Source organism: Ochotona curzoniae, unplaced genomic scaffold, assembly GCF_017591425.1.
Source record: "Ochotona curzoniae isolate NIBS_2020 unplaced genomic scaffold, NIBS_Ocur_1.0 patch336, whole genome shotgun sequence".
Lineage (NCBI taxonomy): Eukaryota > Metazoa > Chordata > Mammalia > Lagomorpha > Ochotonidae > Ochotona > Ochotona curzoniae.
In genome coordinates, this window is record NW_024466902.1 from 434,397 (window position 1) to 456,859 (window position 22,463).

The window sequence follows — 22,463 nt, forward strand, 5'->3', positions numbered from 1 at the left end:
AAAAATGTCTGTTCATTTCCTTTGCCCATTTCTTCACAGAGTTGTTTGTTTTGCTGTCATTGAGTTTCTAAAATTCTTTATAAATTCTGGTTGTGTAGTGTGCAAAGATTTTCTCCCATTCTGTTGATTGCTTCTTCACTTTGTTGATCATTTCCTTTGTTGTACAGAAGCTTCTTAGTTTGATGTAGTCCCATTTGTTTATTTTGGCTTTGACTGCCTGTGCTTTTGGTGACTTTTCTAAGAAGTCTTTCCCAATTCCTGTATCTTGGAGAATGCTTCCTATGTTTTCCTCTAATAGTTTGATGGTTTCTGGGTGCAGATTTAGGTTCTTGATCCATTTAGAGCTGATTTTTATGTAAGGTGGAGATCTTGCTTCTTACCTCTGCAGGCTGCTATCCAGTTGTCCCAAAAGCATTTGTTGAAGAGACCAGAATTATTTTCAGTTCTCTTGTCAAATATTAGTTGGCTGTATATGTGTGGGCTCCCTTCTGGTGTTTCTATTCTGTTTCTCTGATCTTCTCTGTTTCTGTACCAGACTGTTTTGATGACCACTGCTCTGTAGTATATCTTGAGGTCTGGAATTGTGATTCCTCCAGCTTGATTTTTATTCTTCAGGATAACTTTGGCTATTCATGGTCTCTTGTGTTTCCAGATGAACTTTTGTATCTTCTATTTCTGAGAAAAATGTTGTTGGGATTTTGATTGGGATTGCATTGAATTTGTATATTATTTTTGATAATATGGACATTTTGATGATATTGATCCTGCTGATCCAGGAACATGGTAAGTTTCTCCATTTTTAATATTTTATTCTATTTTTTATGTACTTAAATTTTAATTATAGAGGTCTTCCACATCTTAGATTAGGTTAATTACAGGATATCTGCTATTCCTCTCCACTATTTTAAAGGGGACTGTACTTAGAATTTCTTTCTTAGCCATGAAGTTATTTCAGTGTACTAGAGCCTCAATTTATGTTCATTAATTTTGTATTCTGCTACCCTGCCAAATTATTGTATGAGTTCCAACAGTCTCTTGATTTAATCTTTTAGTTCTATGTGGAGAATCATGTCATCTACAAACAAGGATAATTTTAATTACTCATTTCCAATTTGCAAAAAGTTCCAATTTGTTATCGTATTAGAAGTCCTTGGGCCCAGCACTGTGGCCTAATGGTGTGCATTGAATGTGCCCAGATCCCATATGGGCGCCGAATCTAACCCTGGCAGCTCCATTTCCCATCCAGCTCCCTGCTTGTAGCCTGGGAAAGCAGTTGAGGATGACCCAATGCTTTGGGATCCTGCACCCGTGTGGGAGACCTGGAAGAAGTTCCTGGCTCCTGGCTCCAGATCGGCACAGCACTGGCCGTTGTGGTCACTTGGGGAGTGAATCATCAGATGGAAGATCTTCCTCTCTGTTTCTCCTCCTCTCTGTATATCTGACTTTGTAATAAAAATAAAAATAAATCTTAAAAAAAAAGAAGTCCTTGCCAAAAATATTAGGCATGAAAAAGAAACTAATTTGCATTCCTCAAGGTGAAGGTTAGTTTTCTATAGTGTGTGAGAAAGTATATATCTCATAGCCTCACTATGAGGGTTAGTGTGCGAATGTATGCAAAGCACTGGCAACTGCAGGAGGGCATGGCTACCCCTTTCTCTCTATGAGGAATGGCATGGTGCCAGTAGCCAAGGAGCCAGAGCTCAGCAGGGTCGACTCAAGAAGAGTGAATTCACATAAACTTGGACTTGATGTGGCAATGACACCTTTAAAATCATTTGGAGAGGGAATCACTATCTACTGCAGCCCTGAATGACTCTGAAGAGCCTCTTTGACTCAGATTGCCCATTCCACTCACTAGATTCCCCTTGCCCCAAGAGCCACTCTAGTCATTCCTCATTTAAGACCAGACAATCTGTGTAAGCCAAGGGGAAAGCCACTGTGAGGGCACTGGGCCAGGGTCCATGCCAAGTGGTATTTCATCAAACCTAGCATCTGCCTTTTGACTCTCTGAGCGGGCACCATGGCAGTCAGCAAGAACAAGCGCCTTACGAAAGTTGGCAAAAAGGGAGCCAAGAAGAAAGTGATGGATCCATTTTCTAAGACTGGTATGATGTGAAAGCACCAACCATGTTCAACATCAGAAATATTGGGAAGACCCTGGTCACAAGGACCCAAGGAACCAAAATTGCCTCCAACGGCCTCAAGGGTCGTGTCTTCATGGTGAGCCTCGCCAACCTGCAGAACAATGAAGTGGTCTTTCACAAGTTCAAGCTCATCACCGAGGACGTTCAGGGCAAAAACTGCCTCACCAACTTCCACGGTGTGGACCTCACCTGGGACAAGATGTGCTCCATGGTCAAAAAGTGGCAGACCATGATTGAGGCTCATGTTGATGTCAAGACTACCAATGACTACTTGCTGTGTCTATTCTGCCAGTGTTCACACTGGACTCCTGCCTTGAAAGTCCCTGTGTATAATACACTGCCTGCAGTCCCACAGGCTGGTTAACATTTTCTTTCACATTCTTCCTAACATTGTGAACCAAGTTGTCCGGTTATGTATGTGAAGGAGCTGGAAGGGGAAAACAATGCAAATCCAGCCACCATACTTATCACCACCTTTGCCATGATACAACATAACCACTGTCCCATTCTCCCATTGTCCCCAGCCTCTCCACTTCTTTCAGCCTTCTTTGTTGGAAAAGAAATAGCTGCTGCTGGGATCAAGTTCTCCCACTGTCCAGGACACACATGACTCTATAGGGGATTTGAGTATGCACCATATCTCATCTCTTACCTGCAGCTCTGGTCCTGGCTTTGTATCAGGCTGTGTGAAAACACCAACCCTGGCTGGAAGAACACTTGATGGTGGTTAATCGAGGAAGGAAGAGGAATTGAAGGAAGAAGGAAGGAAAGAGAGACAAAAGGCTGTGTGGGAAGAAGCAAGGGAAAAAAACCTGCTTGCTGAATGACTTGGCTGGGAGTGTACTTAACACAAAGAGTAAATTGATTCACTTATACCAGCTATGCAGCCATTTTCTCTTTGCCTTTGTCAGAGCAGGGTGGGGGCTCCTTAAGACTGAGAGCAGCACAGGAGCAAGCAGTGTCAGGGGTAGGGGTGCAAAGGAGAGCCCAAGTCCAGGTGGGCAGTATAGAGGACCAAGGAATAAAGTACCACCAGGAATGAGAATTAAGGCTCAGAGCTCAGATCTGGAATGTACTGTCTTGCTCAGCCCAGGAAGGGTGCCAGAGTGGCTCCCTTTTTGCACTGCAGCGTTCACAGAGGGCGGGGACCCCACAATTTAACTTCCTGCATAGGAAATACAGGTTTCGTCATCACTCTCAGCACACTGACTCATGAATGCATTTATCAAACAAGCAAGCAGCTCACATTCTTGGTGCCAGGAATTCCAATCAGAAACACTTTTATATTAAAAAAAATATTAGAGAGATCTTGCATCTGCTGGTTCACTCCCCAGATGGCTGCAATGGCTGGAGCTGAGCCAATCTGAAGCCAAGGAATCAGGAACTTCTTCCTGGCCTTCTATAAGGGTACAGGGACACAAGTTCTTGGGCCACCCTCTACAGCTTTCCCAGGACATCAGAAGTGCAGCAGCCAGAACTTGAGCTGGTACCCACAGGGGATTCAGCACTGCACACACAGGCTTAGCCTGCTGAGCCATGGCATCAGCTCCCTGAAACACTCTTCATATCTAAGGATGCACACTTTTTTTTTCTTTCCAAAAATGAAATATCTTTCAAAAACGTTATGGGAAATGTGTATTACAAAAACACATTTACATATTACATATTACAAATACACAAATACATATATATGTGTATATAAACATATATACATATATATATGCTTGCATTTCAAAACTTTGATTTAACTCCATCTTCCATGAGGCTTTGAAGTAGCAGTGTATGCAGGTACTTTTACTCGAAAAGCAGCCCACATGTGTTCATTTATACAAATGAGCTGCCTTTTTGTCACATGTCACTCTACCGAGCCACCTGGGGCTTCGCAGTCTGGGGCTCTTAAAAATGCTGTGGACAACACAGATGGCATCAGCTGCAGGATCTGGCCAAGGAGGGGCATGACTGGTGCCGCTGCTGAGCCTGCCCAAGCAGTAGCGCCCCTGGCTTCAGCATCAGTACTCACGTGCCCAGGGTTCCATGACATTCCCACAGTTTGGCTCCACTGGCACAATGAGCCCCTGGCATCATGTCAGCCTGTGGAAGTGGAGGTGTGTAACCTGAATTCAATGGGTCCAGTCTCCAGTTGCAGTCATGTGAGAAACCCCCTAGGGGGAGGGCAATTGGCACTTTGGCATAGCTGGTAAGGCTGCTGCACAATGCCAGTTCATTTCCTGGCTGCTCTACTTCCTTGCTAATGGCATGTGAAAGCAGTGAAAGATGGTCCAAGTGTTTGGTCCTTTGCCCATATATGAATTCCAGGCTCCTTGCTTCAGATTGGACCAGTGCAGATCACGGAAGCCATCTAGACAGTGAACCAGCATAAGGAAGATCCCATATGGGCACCGGTTCATGTTCCAACTACTCCACTTCCCATCCAGCTCCTTGCTTGTGACCTGGGAAAGCAGTTGAGGACAACCCAAAGCCTAGGGACCCTGTACCCACTTGGGAGACCCAGAAGAAGCTGCTGGCTCCTGGTTTCAGATCAACTCAGCTCTGGACATTGTGGCCACTTGGGGAGTGAGCCAAAGGACTGAAGATCTTTGTCTCTCCTTCTCTCTGTGAATATGCCTTTCTAGTAAAAATAAACAAATCTGCAAAAAAAAAGTCCTTAATACAGATAATTTGAATTTTTACTGAATAGACGGCCACTGTTTTTTAAATGCAGAAGGCTCTTACAAAGCTTGTAGAGACATCTGTTTAATCCTATTCCCAAAGAGTTCATGAGGAAAAAATGAAAGGTTTTTTTTTTATACAAGCTTAATTGACCTGAAACTGAACAGAAAGGTCATATACTTTCATTTACTCAATGTTTTTTGTGAACACGCTGACCTGTGAATTTCTTTCTCTGATGATACAGACAAAATTAAATGTTTTATTGAACTGAATTAAATATGGCTTCATAATCAGGGAAGAGAGATTCATCAAGGGTTTTTAATCACATGTGAGGTGCCAATGTGTGGAATCTTTCCTCAGATTAATTGCTCAGAGGCATTAGGTGTATGGAAGCAAAGTCAAACTTAAAAAAAAATTGGCTTTTGTGGGATTTAGAAAACAAAATAAAAACAAAAACAAAAACCTTGTTCTGGCTTGCCTGAAGTGGAGAATTATATTATTCACCATGGTTCAGTATGTAGTGAAAAAAAATTAACATATAGTGTATATTACCCTGCTAAAAAGCCACCCAAATTAAATAAGAATGAGAAAGTACATTGTCAATGTAATTTTATTGTTCCAATGAACAAATCCAATAAAATTAAAGTTCTGCACTAGCTGATAAATTTTGTAAAAGCAAATTCAAATTCAGGGCTAGTGTCCTGATGCACTGTTAAGTCACCTGAGATGCCAGCCTCACCTATGAGAACAAGTTCGAGTCCTGACTTCTGATCTAGCTCCTTGCTAATGCACAGATGAAAACAGCAGATGATGGTGCAAATTCTTGGACCTCTGCCACCAAAGTGGGACACCTAAAGAATCTTGAGTTCCTGGCTTTGGCCTGAAGCACGCCGAAGGGTATGCCCAGAGCATTCCCACAGCAGCGTGTATGGAGTGTCAGCGAGGTGGGCCCTGGGCTGGAGAGCTCAAGGGTGTGAACTGGTTTCTGCCATAAAGATGTTCAGTCTTCTTAGATGTGCACACACTGTCACACAACACTGTAAAGTACAGGAATAACCCAGGTGCTGGGAGCCCCCCAGGGTACAGTGTATCCAGTGTAGGCACCCCCATGGGTTCCAGCTGTCCACAGATAAAACCCAAGCCTGCAACACCTTAGCAAAGTGCTTCTCAGAACACAGCTCTTACACACAGGCTTTTGAGACCTGACCAGAGAGTCTGCCAGGTCAAATGACCTTCACAGAGATGCTAGGATAGTAATTATGCTTTTCATTGTATTGACGTTGGCAATGATGACATAAAAGTACTGAGGGTAAAACTGCCCACACCAAGGCGTCTTAGGTCAATGTGCTTCACCCCCGCCCCCAATAAATGACTAGTTTCACTTCATGATGTCCTTGGTAAAGCAGCAAAGTTTGATTCTATCTTACCTTAGAGTACATGTTATGGTTTGGATAATAATTTGAGTGTACCCCAATGGCCTATGTGCTGAAGGCTTGATCCCCAAGGTCTTGTGTTAATGGATTAATGTGAATGGTTAATGGTTAGGAGACTAATTAGGAGAGGGCCCGGTGGCCCTGGGTAATTGGGGCATGCCCCAGGAATGACATCCTCAGAAGTTGGTTTAAAAAGCTGAATTGGGTCTAGCTGCTCATCTGCTTACACTCTTCTCTCTCTCTCTCTCTGCTTCCTGGCTCACTGTGTGATCCACCCTCCATACATCATCATCAGATGTTCCTCCATCTTCATCAGATACCAGTGCCCCCGATCTTGGACTAGGAACCTCCAAAGCCATGAGAACATGGAAACATTTTCCTTTACAAGTTAGTTCTCAGGTGTTTCCATTATGGTGAGGAACTGCTGGCTAGCTTAACTTGATCTTAAAAAAATATTTTGTGTGATGAAATGAAAAGTGTACCTAAGTCATTTCAGCTGCATACTCATGATTAACAAAGATATGTGTGTGAGAGAGACTTTTTTGCTCGAGAGAACAATTTTCATAAAATTTTGACTTGGGTATCTGACAGATTTTTTTTAATGGAAAGAAGCTGGCAGTAGTATTTTTTTGCTAAATTTCTAGCTTTGAAGCAGGCATTGGAATTTTGGAAAACTCTTATTCACTGCCATGAGCTTGGCAGGTCCCAATGCTTAAAAGCTGTTAGAAGATTGGTTGATCTTAAACAAATGTGTCATCAGTTGGAAGCTCCACCTGACTCAGGGAACCAATATTTTGCAAATTACCAACATGTGATGTTATAAAGTCATGGGTGAGCAATAAGAGTCTTTCTAATTTCACAATAGATCCATGGATTTTAATGTCACAGACTGAAAATTTCATTGATATGTTTCAGATTTCACAATATAATTGACCTTTAAGAAGCTTTCATTTGTTGATTTGGGGTACAAAAGAATATCCACAATTATCAAAAAAAAAAGACTACTGAAATACTCTTCTTTCTTCCACCTTGTATCTATGTAGATACAGATTTTCTTTGATATTTTAGTTTATCAAAGCAGATTGAATGCAGGATAAAATACAAGAATCCCATTGCTCTGTTAAGTCAAATACTGACAATATTTGAAAAAGTAAAACACTGCCCATTTTCATTAATTTGGGGGGCGTTATAGCAAAATTGTTACATTCCATAGGAAATGCCACTTTTATCAATATAGTAGAACTCTTTATTTTCTTTTAGAATTAACGGATATTTAAAAATTTTTTCATTTCTAAAGGTAGTCAGTATTGGTACATAGAACCAATGTAGGCAAAAGCCCTTTGGATATCTTTAATAACTTGTATGACTGCCATGGGGTCCCAAGAGCCTGATTTGAGAACCATTGAGTTACTGTACCACGCCCTTGACAATCTCACCTGACCTGTCTTCTTAACATTATTTTCTGACTTCTGCTTTCCCATCATCGCTTTTTGGAAAGACCAAGTTAAAAGAGCCAGCTACTAAAGGCAGCAGAAGCAGACAAATCCATGAATCAAGCCATGGAGATTCTAGGAAGCTGTATTTATTGCCACAGAACAAATCATCGTGGTAGGAGCGCAAACCCAATCAAGATTACTGAGAGTGTAACTGATCTGGTAAGTGTGTCTTGGGCAGGTGAAAGGAATGGATCCGCTTGTCACGAGCCAGGGAAAAGGATTTCATAGACACAAGTGCGCCATGGCCAACCAGACTATATGTGGTTGTGTGGTCTTCCTCAAGAAAGGCTACAATGGTATACTATTATAATGTAGGTGACAACAGTGACAGTGGGAGGGGAGGGAGAATAGGGAGGAGGGAGGACAATTCCCTGAGCCTATGAAACTGTATCATGAAAAATAAAAATTAAAAAATAATCAACAAATAAATATAAAATCTGCTTTAAAAATAAGACTAAAAACTGTAACAAACATTCTGGACATCAGCCATTGATTGTGATCACAGAGCCATGGGTCCCTGAGCACAGGCTCTCTGGGCTACAGCTTGTCCTAGGTTCTGTGCCATTCCTGGAACCAACTGCCGAATTTCATTACCAGCCCAACCATCTGTAAGGCATGATGACTTGGGGTTGTGGAGCGGGACAAGCTAAGATGACACAGCTTCGTTTTTAAGTCATCATTCCTATTTTAAAAGGAAAACTTATGGTGTTAGGGGGATGCTGGACAGAATTGCTGCAGGTAGAGACATTCTCCTTGTACTTGCTGCTTAACCTTGAGGCGACCATATTTGTCATTTTCTCCTGCACCATCCTTTTGTCTTTGACTAGCATCTCTGTGGCCACCTAGCTTAGCAAATCCTATCCCCCAGCCCTACTCCTTCCCTGGTGACTAATGCAGGTGATTTCATTTCATGATTTTCTTTGTGCAAAGAGTCTCCAATCACTGAGGATCAACTCCGACTACGATTTTTTTTATTAACCAGTTGAATGACAATCACATTGGAGTCCACTCGAATGTACTGAAGAAATGAACTTACAAAAATATTTCATGTGTGGGTTTTTAGCAGCAAAAGGACAGCTTAATGCTCTGTAATAGTAAATGACCCTCCAGCTTCTGAAATGGATGTGGGGCCTCAAGAGTCTATTGAAGTTAAGCTCTTCACGTGTGCATACCGTCTGTGCTAGTGGCACACCAGAACACGTGCAACTTTCAAAATAATCTATCGCCTCCCCCAAAGGGAAGGGACTAAGTCTCAGGAATTAATCAAAACAGAGCATGCTTCGTTCAACAAAGGATTCATTTAACCACGGCAATCATCAGTTCGTTCTGCTGTCCACCAAGCCATGGAGATTCTAGGAAGCTGTATTTATCGCCACAGAACAAATCATGATGGTAGGAGGGCAAACCCAATTAAGACAATGCATCTTTAAGCAGATTTTCAGAGTAAAATGTGATCTCAAGAAAAAGAATATCTGGGACATTAGAACATCTCCCCTCTCTGGCCACTCTGAGCCATTGCTCTGGCCAACCTAACACAAATGCACAAGCGGGGACAATTGTGAGGCACCACTCTTTTTCCAAAGAGAGAGAGAGAGAGAGAAAACATATGACTCATCCACTGGCAAATTCTAAGAAAGATAAGACTCATCGAGCTAAGGGGGAAGAAATCTACTGTGAAACATGTAATAAGATCCAGGACAATTTTTCCACTAAAGTTGGAATTTCACTTTCAAGTGGCAACTAATTGATTCACAGGTAAGTGAGGAACAGAGAGAATTGGACTATATGTAACTTCCGTTTGAATGCACAGAATCAAAGATGAAACTTCTGAGGACAGGGTATCACCATGAGAATGTTCTCTCACAACAAAAGTATGATTTTTTATGCCACAGGCATTTGCATGGGAGACACAGCCAGTCAATCCTCCAACAGTATGGCAAACAGTGAGCTGGAAAAGTCCTTTACCACTGCAGGGTCTCCAGATTTGATAAAGTGACAGACATTCAACAGAGTGGAGGCTACACTTACACAATGTGGCTTTAAGCATTCTCTAATCAGACTTTCCCACTCCACTCCCGCCCCAACACATTGAGGTGGTTCATTCTATTATTTTAATGTGAATGCTTTGTTCTTGTTCATGATAGCATGGTCAACAGAACACAACACAATATCATAGGATCTGGTAATTAATGTGATTTCTGTTTATAAGGGTACTTCACAAAGTTCATGGAAAATGGAACTAAGATTAAATTTAAGGTATACATTTAGCCTGGCTCTTAGGATGCTTTTTAAAACATCCATGTCCTATAGTTCAGTATCTGAGTTGGATGCTTGTCTCTAGCTCCTGACTTTAGCTTCCTGTTAATGAGCACCTTGCAGGTAGCACGTGATGGTGTGGGTAATTGGGTTCCTATCACTTACCCTTAAAGGAGACTTGGCTTGAGTAATCACCTCTAGCTTTGGTCTTGGCCAGCCCTAGCTGTTGCAAATGTTTGCAGAGCAAACCAGTTTATGGGAATGCTCATTTTTCTCCCTCTCTCTTTCATATAAATGAATAAATGCTTTTGAAAAGAGAAATTTATCTTGATCCCAGAAGTTGAAATCATACATATTTTTTTCATAACATGCTTTTTCCCTGATTTTTTTTTTAGGAAGGTTCCTTGTGTGACTACAATTCAAAAGTTTTGCAACAAAACAAATTGATCTTTGAGTTCCACTTTTCTATGACTTTTTTGAAGTAACCTCATACAATCTACTCTATATCAGGGCTAAATCAGCTGATTTTAAAAATTAAAAACTCTAATGCCAAGATGAACCCAGAAGCCTTCTCCTTCTCCAGTGAGTAGGGACGATGAACATAAATAATGGCCTTGTTCTGGAATGACACTCAAGGTCAAGGCCACAAGTGGTGGGGACTGAACTTGGACAGCGACCTTTCAGAGCTAACGTATAGTAGCTATTTCTCATATGATCAATATCATGCCCAATGCTTATCTTATTTCTTTCTCTCAATAATTCTACACTGGGTGAGAAGATGGAGCCTTAGTGATGCTAAGTGACTTATTCAGTGCTGTATTAACTACAAGTAAGTGATGGTGCCCAAAACTCACTACTGCTTTGAAAAAAAAAAAAAAACTTTATAGGCCTGGCTCAATGGCTTAACTGGCTAGTCCTCTCCCTGCAAGCCTGGGGATCCCATATGGTTGCTGCTTCATGTCCCGGCTGCTCCACTCTCATTCAGCTCTCTGCTTATGGCCTGGGAAAGCAGCAGAAAGTGGCCCAAGCCTTGGGACCCTGCACCCACATGGGAGACTTGGAGGAAGCTCCTGGATCCTGGGTTCAGATTGACTCAACTCTGGCCATTGTAGCAATCTGGGGAGTGAACTAAATCTTAAAGTCTCTCCATTTCTCTATAAATCTGCCTTTCCAATGAAAATAAATAAAGCTTTTTCTAAAAAAGTTAATTTTTTTTTCATTTTACTTAAGAGGATGGGTGGGGGAGAGAGAGAGAACTTTCCATGTGCTAACTCACTCTACATCTGCCACCAACATCCAGTGCTGTATCAGCCCTTTAAGGCCATGAGAATCTTGCTTTGTGTATTGCATATATTGTCTTTATGCTAACTAACACAAGAAACTAGAGATGAGTGCCCTCATTGTACAGCTAAAGAAAGCCAAGAGTAGACAGATTATGAGAGAAGCTCTATATTTCAGATAAAAATCATTCTTAGCAGTAGCAAGTGGACTTTTAGAAACCATGCTAAAAACAAATTTTTTTAAATAAGTGCCGTTTTCTGACCTATAAGTGGTGCCTCTACAGCAGCTCAGGGTTACTTCTGACATGGAAGGACTCATGTTAGGTTCCCCACATGGCAGCAGGATCTCATGTTAGAGATCTTAACCATGCAGACACAAGATCTCACTTATCCATTATTGTTCTCTAATCTTGTCTTTGTGAGGGCATCACTCGAAATGTCTGCTCTATGGGGACTTCACCTTGACTTGCAAAGTAAAACCTTTCCTAGAACCCCAGTGTGAGGGCTGGCCATACCTTACACATGATTTGGTGTGGCTGTATTTCCCTCTCCCGTTAGATTGGCTTGGTGTCCATCTCTATATTACTGATGGGGAGACAGAACTGAAGACATTAGTGATAAAGGTATAGACACAACGAGAGCAGATCGTCTATGTTAACCTTGGGCAATGCGGAGAGGTGTCCATGTTAGTGCCTTATAAGGAGAACAAACAGCTGTGCACATGACTGAAGGCCAGAGCTCAGAGAGTGCAATGGTGTTCTGAAAAAGAACTTTTAATGCTTGATTCTGATCTAATTTTACATTGACAGACAAACCTCAAGAATAGCTCAAAGACCTCCTTACTCTTTGCCCAGGTTTACTAAGTATTGATATTTTGCTCTGTTTGCTTTATTATTTATACCTTTTTCCTGATCATCATAGGGCACTTGTCTTGTACCCTTATTCATAAGCAGTTCAGTGTTTATTTTCCAAGAATGGGACTTAGAAAATTGTGAAATTTTTAAAGTAAAGAATAACACTAACATGAAAACATCAAGTAAAATTTCAAAACAATACGCTAATTATAAAGGACAAAAAGTTATTTGGTCTTCGTTCCTGAAAAGACAGGGATTTGGGGACCTGTTTTGTTTACTACAATTTCCAGAACTTACCGTTGTTCCTGGGACCCAGCAGGTATCCAGTAAACAACTGTTAATTTCCTAAGGTGATGGTGTGATGCTAGACTGACCATATTTTCAAATCACTTCCCAAAATAAAGTAAAGCATCCACACTTTTTTTTTTAAGATTTATTTATTTATTGGAAAGGCGGATATACAGAGAGGAGGAGAGACAGAGAAGATCTTCCGTCCGATGATTCACTCCCCAAATGAGCACAATGGCCAATGCTATGCCGATCCAAAGCCAGGATCCAGGAACTTCTTCTGGGTCTCCCACACAAGTGCAGGGTCCCAAAGCTTTGGGCCGTCCTCGGCTGCTTTCCTAGGCCACAAGCAGGGAGTTGGATGGGAAATGGAGCTGCCAGGATTAGAACCGGCGCCCACATGGGATCCTGGCACGTTCAAGGCGAGGACTTTAGCCACTAGGCCACGCCGCCAGGCCCAAGCATCTATTAAATAAAGCAAAGGCAATGGCAGCAAAACGTCCAATCACTTCTTTATGACCTATATTTTGCAAGGAACACTGAGGAAATGACCTTTTTAAGACAAACAGATGGCACCATAAGCAGAGGTGGCTTGCTTGGTCCCCGCTCAGTGCCACCAGCCCTTAGGCATTGCTGCTTCACAGGTAGCGGTTCCTGAGGTACTCTCGGTATGTAGTGGTGTCCTCTTTGCCCAGTGGCTGCATGATCCCAAGACCGGCCTGGATGTGGGCTTGGAAGATCTCAGTAGATTTCCTATCGACTCGTGGCGGCTGCACTTCATAGATGTTGTCTGGCGAGAAAGCGGAGATGGGTGTTCTACAGGGGATTAAAAGCAGAGAGAACTGTGGTGAAGGAAAGGAAACGGCAGGCCATGGGGAACAGTGGCCTCAAGAGCAGGTGGGGACAGGTGACCTGGGGAATGATAGCTTCTGACGCAGGAGCAATTGGAATGAATGCTCCGTAGTAGCCCTCTCTTGGCTGCCTTCCCCCTCTGCCTGCAGGGACAAAGCTGGGCTGCCTGGAGGAACCTGCCCTCCTGGGCCTTAGTCCTGTAGTTACCGACATTCCAGCCCCTGGGAGCAGCCGGGGCGGGTGGGAGCGGGTGGCAGAGGCCTTTTGCTCTTTCTCCTCCACACAGGATAGGACTCAGTGGTTACTGAAGGAAGACTGAGCAGTCAGCAGTGAAGGAGGGGGCACGACTAATGGCTTCCTCTTCAGTTGCTGATGAGCGTCTACATGTAAAGTGCACATTTAGCACAGTGCCCGGCATGCCCTAAGTGCTCAGTTAGTGTGAATTAGTATTTACAATTACAAGGACATCTTTCCATATCAGTAATTCTGAAACGCTAAAAGCCTCTGCCATCAGAGGTTACTTAGCCCGTAAGGCCTGATGCAGCTGAAATTCATCGCTGGCACCCCTGGCACACAAGCTGACAGTACTCATCCCTCCTCATGTGAGCATGTTTGTTTCCTTAACAGACACAGCCTCTGGGAACACGTGCAGCTGTTCCCATGCACTGCACCGGCTACTGTGAGTTCTGTGAACCAGCTAGCTGCAAGTTTTCAGATGAGGAATTACATGGCCCACAAACTGGAGCTTTCTTCCTTCCTGGTGGTGATATGAAACACTCCCAAGAATCTCTCTACTCAAAAATATCCTTCCAATCCCACCCACCCACCCACCCAGTCTGCTAAAGGGCCTGAAAGTTCCGTCCATTCCTTGGGAATAAGTATTGGTTCTCAAACGGGCTTGTCAAAATATGGCTCAGTCTGATACACCCTCCACTTAAACACCCTCTAGTTACTGCGGTCTTAGCTAGGTAGCCCCTCAAGGATGAGGTGACAGACAAGTCAGGTGTGATGCACAGCTTGTGTGTGTGTGTCCACACACATGCAAAGAGTGTGCACACACATGTCCTTTCGGGGACCTGGATTGTCCTTGTTTGTGTAAGCAGGAAAGAAAAGAGGTAGTCTTGGGGAGGGTGACAAGTGAACAACATCATATGGGACTAGTGTTTAAGGACAACACAATCACCTGGCCCAGGTGGGCCTGGCAAGAGGGCATGGTTCACACCAGGGCACCCCAAGAGAGAGGAGAATCCGAAGAATGGGTTCTACTGGGCTGGGACCACAGCCTTGTTGCTGTGCATCTCATTGGAGGCACTGGACAGGCATCCTGGATGCCCAGCTGTTGGTTAGCTGGGTAGAGTCCTGTGGCCAGGGCAAGGCACTTTGGCCCATGCCAATGTCAACTGGATACTTAGAGGTACAGTGACACATGAAGGAAGATAGAAGTGCACAGTAAAACCCCGAAGGGTACCTCCTCACAGCAGGTGCTACAGTTACATGCAGGTTTTTCTTTCTCCCAGAAAACAGTCAGGATGCCTCACTATGGAAGGAGACTTCCAAAGAGTCCCTAAAGATGGAATCCAAAGTTTATGTTGGTATCCCCTGCCACAAAGTGAAATCCATGCCTAATATAATAATAATCAGTGCATAATATCCATTTCAAGAACTTTTTAGAGGCCTCCCTCACACTCGGTCTTCTTCTAGAACACTAACCTATCCTCAGATGGCTGGAGGCACTGTGCTAAATTGTACAACCATAGAACAAAACTGGAGGTAGGCTGTTCTTTCTGGAAGTAAGAACAATTGTTTCCATCTCAGATTAATACATTTCAGCTCAAATTTGGCACATGTAGTATGAAACACTTCATTTTTATTATAGTCACACCCTCTTAGTATGCATCCTTATTTAAGTAAACAAAAACCAAGAGGTACAGGGGGTTACTTACGGTTTTAAAAATGAGATAAAGGACCTGGCATGATGGCTCAGTGGCTAAATCCTTGCCTGTATGTGCTGAGATCACATATGGGCGCCGGCTCATGCCCCAGATGGTCCACTTCCCATCCAGCTCCCTGCCTGTGGCCTGGGAAAGCAGTCGAGGATGGCACAAAGCTTTGGGACCCTGCACCTGTGTGGGGGACCCAAATGAAGCTCCTGGCTTCAAATCAGCTCAGCTCTGGCCATTGCGGCTATTTGGGGAGTGAACCAGTGGATGGAAGATCTTCCTCTCTATATATCTGACTTTCTAATAAATAAATAAATAAGTAAATAAAAACAAATCTTAAAAACATGATAAAGCAAAAACTGCTGAGACATCTAAATTTTAACAGACTACCTGGTAACGTCTTCAAAACCCAGACATACTATTCATTCTGGCATCTATGGCAAATGCCCTGATGGCCAGTGGCTGGCATGAGTAATACACAAATACCTCTTCCCAATTCTCCCTCAGAAATAAAGGGCAACTCTGTGGCCACGAATATAATTCAAAGTGAGACACTGGAATTCTCCAGTGCCTGCTAACGCTCAGAGCCAATTTGAATGGAAACCTTTCAAAATGTGGGTCTGTTTTCATTTTTAGAGATGGTCATCAGAACGGCGGCTGGGTGCCTGAAGCACATCATCCACACCTGGGTGCCACTGTGCCCTTCTCCCTGCTCTTTCACACACATTAGCGCACAGGATTTACACATCTGCCCCAGTGGCAGGAAGCGCAGGGATTATACCCTACGTTTCACAGATGAGATATTTCAAAGTCCACTTTAAAACTACTTTTATGTCATTTGGGGACATGAGGCCAAGACAACCACAAACAGGCTCACATGCCAATCATATGATGGCACCTTGAGTTTCTGAACCCTACACCCATCATGACCCCAGCAGCCAGTGGGTTTAGGGTTCCCACACTAACTGATCAGTTTCAGAACAATCTAGCAAGCCAGGAGTTGGACAAATCAACTACTCCATTTGTCCTTTCTATTCTAGACACATTATCTCCACCAAACAACCAAATTGTAATATTAAAATGTTCATTCCTAGACGTGAGCAGCGATGAGAAACTTGAAGGTCATTCCCGACACTGTTGGTGTAAATTAGGAAAGGAGCAGGAGGAAATGGAAGCAGAAAGAAAGATGCTGCATTATTTTACTTGGATGGCACAAAGCCAGTCCGAGCTCCTCACGGTTCTCAAAGTGTGGGTCCTAAGCAGAAGCAGCAGTGTACAGGAGCCTGCCAACACACAGTCCCAGCTCTCATTCCACACCTAAGTGAGAAACTATGGGGTGAAACCTAACCAAGACATTTTAATGAGCCTTCCAGGTGATTCTAACACTTCATGTTTATTTCCCTACAGACACCACTGACAACTGTGAGGCTGAGGTATCAAAATGCAAGATAGTATCTTATTTGTGGTCACTGAAGCAGTGTTATAGTATTTTTAAAAAAGAATTATTGTATTTATTTGAAAGGCAGAGTTACAGAGCAGGGTGGGGGAGAGAGACTGAGAGAGAGAGAGAGAGAGAGGTCTTTCATCTGCTAGCTCACTCTCCAAATGGCTGCAATGACTGGAGTTGGGCCAGATACAAACCAGAAATCAAAGGCTTATTCCAGAATTCCCACATGGGCAGCAGGGATCCAGACACTTGGGCCATTGTTTTTTCCAGGCCAATAGCAAGGAGCTAGATCAGATATGGAGCAGCTGGGACATAAACAAATGCTCATGGGATGTTGGCATTGCAGGTGACAACTTAACCCGCTATGCTGTAACACCAGCCAGCATGCACTTTCTTTTTAAATGATGCACCACTCACTCTACATTTGGAAGGCATAATTGAATATTTGATTACAAAGATATAAGCAACAAAGACTGCCTAGTGCAAAAGTGGGTTAAACTAGCATGTGGGGTGCCAACATCCCACATTACAGCACTGGTTCCAGAAATGGCTGCTCTGCTTCCTCTGCAGCTGCCTACCAATATGCCTGGGAAGGCAGCTGAAGATGTCCTAAGTGCTTAGGCCCCTACTAACCATTGGAGACCAGAATGGAGTTTTTAGCCCCTAGGTTCTACCTGGTCCAGGCCATTCTTTCTTGTGGATGAAAGACTGATTCTCTCTTTCTCTTAAGTAAATGCATATCTTTTTTAAGGCATAAGCATGGATTCACCACCTACTTCCTACTGAGGAGACATTTTGAATTTTTTTTTTAATTTATTGTTGCTTACATTGTATTATGTAGTACAGTTTTATAGGTGCTGGGGATTCCCCAAACCATCCTATACCCCATCCCCCCTATGGTGGATTTCCTCCACCTTGTTGCATAAGCCATAGTTCAAGTTAGCATGTTGAGATTCATTGCTTGCAAACACATGCCTAGCATAAAGTTCAGCGTCTTTATTGTCCAGATAAGTTCAGTGGCCTCTTGGGGAGACCTTCTATGGTCTGAAGTATAGGTTAACAGAGTAAAGATATCGGTCAGTTAAAAATGCCCCAAAGCAAGGCCTCAGTTTCAATATACAACATTAGTTGGAGGATGAAATTGACATAGTATTGGGTAAACAGATATGTTCTAAAAAATGTTGTAATGCAAGTTCCATTCTTCGAAACATCATGGCATTGAGACAGTATCAATGACAGGTTCAAAAAATAACAAACAACCAAACAAAAAAGGTTACAGGTTAAATCTCAGAGCAAACATGTGGTATAGTAATCTTTATTGGGTGTTCGCTCATTTCCAGTCTTAGACATTGATAGTTTACCAGTTGTGAATGGTACTTTGGTCCACAAAGAACTGCATTTTGTTTTTTGTCATTTTACTAGCTGAGTAGGTATTCCATGGAGTAGATGAACCAAAGCTTTTCTTATCCAATCTTCTGCTGATTTGCATTTTGGTTGCTTCCATGTTTTTCTGCAATTATCCAATGATTGATGCAGCAATGAATCATAGGGATGCATGTTGGTTAGTCGTTAAAATGTTATTTAGGTGTTTTGGATGTTGAGTATGTATAGTAGCTGAGGAGACTGTCCTATCTAGCTGGGTCATATGGTATGCAGATTTTGAGGTTTGAGTGTTCTCCAGACTGATTTTCATAAAGGCTGTACCAATTTGCAGCTCCACCGGAGCAGTGGAGGATAGGGTTCCTGTTTTCCCCGCATCCTCGCCAGCAAGCGACGTTGGTGTTCTTGTTTATGTGGGCCAATCTTGCTGGTGTTAGGAGGAGACCTCATCGATGTTTCAATTTGGATTTCCCTTATTGCTAGGGAGCTGGAACATTTTTGCTTTGCATATGTTTGTTTGCCATTTGGACTTGTTCCTTTGTGAAATGTTTGCCCATTTCCCGTGCCCATTTCTTGAGTGGCTTGTTTGTTTTGGTTTTTTGGTTGTTTTGAAGCTCTTTTTGCGATTCCCTATAGGAAACAACAACCCTTGCCATGTGAGATACACTTCATCACACAATGACTCTTTCCAACCTCTGGTGTTGCCTTGTTTTTGCTCACCGACATTAGTTTGCTCTTTGTGGATAATATTCTAACTTTTTCTTGATTAGTGTCCATTTCTTCTCTTCAGTTCCTAATTGGATTGCTTGTATCCTTCCCAAATGTCCTCACACAATGACATTTAATTCTGGATCTATTCTATCAAGATTATAGACTGTGAAGGTATTTACTTATTCATGCTAAAAAGTCTAAGTAGGATTGCATGTTACTTACATTCTGTTAAGCAAAATATAGACATTGATCTAAAATGCAGCTCTTACAATGTGCTTACTCAATATAGTAGCTATTAGCCACATGTGGTTTTTTAGTTACACTTAAATAAGACTTAGCTCTTCAGTAGCACTAGTCACATGTGAAGTGGCAGACAGCCACATGTAGCCAATGGCTACTATATTGGACGCTGTGGAAGGAACATTTCCATCATTTGCATCCTTATAGAAATTCTTACTGGACAGAACTGTTTTAGAATGTGTTTCCTTCAGAACTGATGAACTATCAAACCTTTTGAGCAGGACCTTGGAACGTGCCTCACATTGGGGACCTGGGATGGGTGGGAGGCTGGGTGGGGCTTCTCCCTTTGTTTCTCCCCTGACCCCAGATACAGGGAAAAATGATGATATTAGTGTGGAAACAATGGTATTACCCACTTTCCTGTAGCCCTTGACCCTTTGTACCCTAATCAACTAAGTAAGATTATTAAAAAAAAAAAAGGATGTGTTTCCTGTTATTTCTTCCTTAGAACTTCCGGGTCCCTTTACATCTTTCTAAGCCTGTACCTAGTATATCTAGGTCTAGCACTGACACATCAATAAGAAAGTCACTGGTGGTCTGGCGAAAGTTGAATGTTCTATGACTAAACCCTAACAATCTCAACAACAATGGAAAATTATTTGCAGGTCAAAGTATGTAATGATGTTAACAGGTATCAAAGAAATTGTGCATCTGCTATGTTTAAGGCTGTTAAACTGTCTTCTGTGCTGATTAATTCAACATCAGATACACTAGATTAAGGCAGTGTGTAGTACGTATGTGTATATACTTGTGCTAGGCACAGATATACTATTCAGATCCAATGCAGAGATGCTTGACATCCAGCAATGCATAGGCAATGTCCTCTTTAAGCACAACATTGAAGAAAGGTCTCTAAATGTGTCAACCAGGACATCACTTCCAAAGCGGCAAGGTAAACTCTTCTAATGTCCTTTCTTTAAAAAAAAAATTACTTATTTTTATTGGAAAGGCAGATATACAGAGAGGAGGAGAGACAGAGAGGAAGATCGTCCATCTGATGATTCACTCCCCAAGTGACCACAATGGCCAGTGCTGTGCTGATCTGAAGCCAGGAGCCAAGAACTTCCTCCAGGTCTCCCACATAGGTGCAGGGTCCCAAGGCATTGGGCCATCCTCAACTGCTTCCCTAGGCCACAGGCAGGGAGCTGGATGGGAAGTGGAGCTGCCAGGATTAGAATCGGCGCCCATATGGGATCCTGGCACATTCAAGGCGAGGACTTTAGCCACTACACCACCGCGCCGGGCCCATCTGATGTCCTTTCTACTGAACAGGTATTAGAACCAAAGTATAGATGAGCCTAGGGGTAATGGAGCCAATAAAAATAGATGATATTCACTACTTCTACACTTGAATGCTTTGTCTAGAACATGTGATTCTTTATACTGTATATTATTACAAAGAAACAGTCAATGCTATATATACATATATGTCTTCACATATATGTGTGCACACGTACACACACACAGAGTATTACAAGTTGGTTAAAGTTTTCAGCATAAAATGCCATTAAATCACTATCCTAAGTGCATATTGATTAAATATAAAAACCCAATAGCATTCTTTCAATATTTATTAAAGAAAAACAAGTGTGCTTTAGATCCTCCAATGCTTTTGATTTTTATTGTAAAATAAAAGAGATACAAAAAAAAACTACAAAAAAAATCACACAGGATTTTTTATCATTATTATTTTTAAAAATCTTACTTAGTTGATTAGGGCACAAAGGGTCAGGGCTATAGGAAAGTGGGTAAAACCATTGTTTCCACACTAATATTATTTTTCCCTGTATCTGGGGTCAGGGGAGAAACAAAGGAAAAAGCCCCACCCAACCTCCCACCCATCCCAGATCCCCGATGTGAGGCACACTCCGAGGGTCCTGCTCAAGCAGTTTTGATAGTTCATCAGTTCTGGATTGCTGCCAATCTCGCAGTTCCAATCACAATGAAACCTATTCAGAGTCCACTGGCTGACACAGTCTCTTCATGGTTGGGGTTCTGAGATCAGCAGTTCAGTTGGAGGGATCTCCAAAGAAACTTCATCTGAGATGTTCCCAGACCTGATTCTTGCATGAGTTTGCTAGTACAGAATCCAACACCGTCCGTCACACCAATCAGCTCATTCACAGGCTGGACGTTGCGATTGCTGGGTCCGTTCTGCTTCCAGCCCTGTCTTCCTCATGAACCAATGGGTGTTGTAGTCCAGCTTGATCCTACCCACTTCATACTGGGTCCTCATGCAAACCAGTTAGAGCTGCAGCCTAGTTGGGGTGACTCCCCATAACCCTCACCAGTTCTGCTCCCTACCCTGGTTCCCATGCTTGCCAGTATGTACCGCAGGCTTGTCCAGTCTGTCCCACATCCCATTTAGCTCTCGTACTTGTCAATGGACATTGAAGCATAGTTCAACCCAACTAATCTACTATCCAGCCCACACACATACTGGCGGGTGCCTTTCTGTCTAGCCACCCCTGCCCCTGTCCTGGTTTTCATGCTGTCCAGTGAGAGTGGTAACCCCGAGGGAGGTGCCCACTATTTCCCTTCTAGGCCACACCCACTCCCAGATTATGCACTCTCCAGGTGGTTCTGGCATTTGACTTGACAGAATTAGCTCCCAGTGCCAGCCTCTGCCAGCTAATGCTGCGGCTAAGCCCAACCAACCCTCACCCACTCAGAACAGTCAGAAAAGTCAGCCTATCCTGGCCCTTCCCTTATCTAGCTCACATGAGGCCCACAGGTGTTATAGCCCTGCCTAGTCTGATCTGCCCTCATCTGGACTCATGCTTTCCAATGGAAGTAGTTGTCCAGCAGGGGAGCCCACATTCCCCTGTCGGCTTTGCCTCCTCCCCCTGATTATCACATGTGCTGTTTGGGCACTGCAACCACATCTGGTACAGCTCATCTCACCTTGGCATTCCTTAATGTGCGCTGGTATGTGTCACAACTGAACCCGCTCGACCCACACTCTGTTCTGGTGCTTGGATTCGCCAGCGGGTGATGTGAACAGGTTCAGCCTGGTCTGCCCCCAACCCATGCCAAGTGTATGCCAGTGGGATAATTTCCATAGCCTGTTCTGGGCTGTTTCCTATTGTGCTTCTTGCGCTTACCTGCAGGGACTGTGTCTTGCCAGAGAAGTTGTCCAGGCTCCTCCATCAGAAACTCTCCCAGTGCCAAATTTCCTGCTTACCATTGGGTCAATGAGCCAGCCCTACTCAGTTCACCTCCTGTTCTAGCAGGAACAGTGGCTTTTCCTGACTGGCCTTCAAACCACACAGGATTTTTATAAAATGGACACAATCCAGGTCAAGAGGCAGAAATGGTAGGCAGCTAATCCCAAGTGCCTTGCAGATAGCTCACCCTGATCACAACCTCTTGCTTTCATTAAGTAGCTACTTTCCTGACTTCTGCAGTGATC

At 43.1% G+C, this 22,463-nt stretch overlaps 1 protein-coding gene and 1 pseudogene across 2 annotated transcripts in view; one reads left to right on the top strand and one right to left on the bottom strand.

The window, feature by feature from the left end:
- Window positions 1–2,020: 2,020 nt before the first annotated feature.
- Window positions 2,021–2,508, top strand: LOC121167131 (annotated as a pseudogene).
- A 10,376-nt stretch (window positions 2,509–12,884) lies between these two features.
- LOC121167119 (polyphosphoinositide phosphatase) overlaps window positions 12,885–22,463 on the bottom strand; it is a 124,172-nt gene continuing 114,593 nt past the window's right edge. For both annotated transcript variants that reach the window (XM_040996499.1, XM_040996500.1), the window contains exon 23: window positions 12,885–13,237. In XM_040996499.1, the coding sequence (XP_040852433.1) occupies window positions 13,060–13,237 (178 nt within the window). In that variant the 3' untranslated portion in view covers window positions 12,885–13,059. The remainder of the gene's footprint in view (window positions 13,238–22,463) is intronic.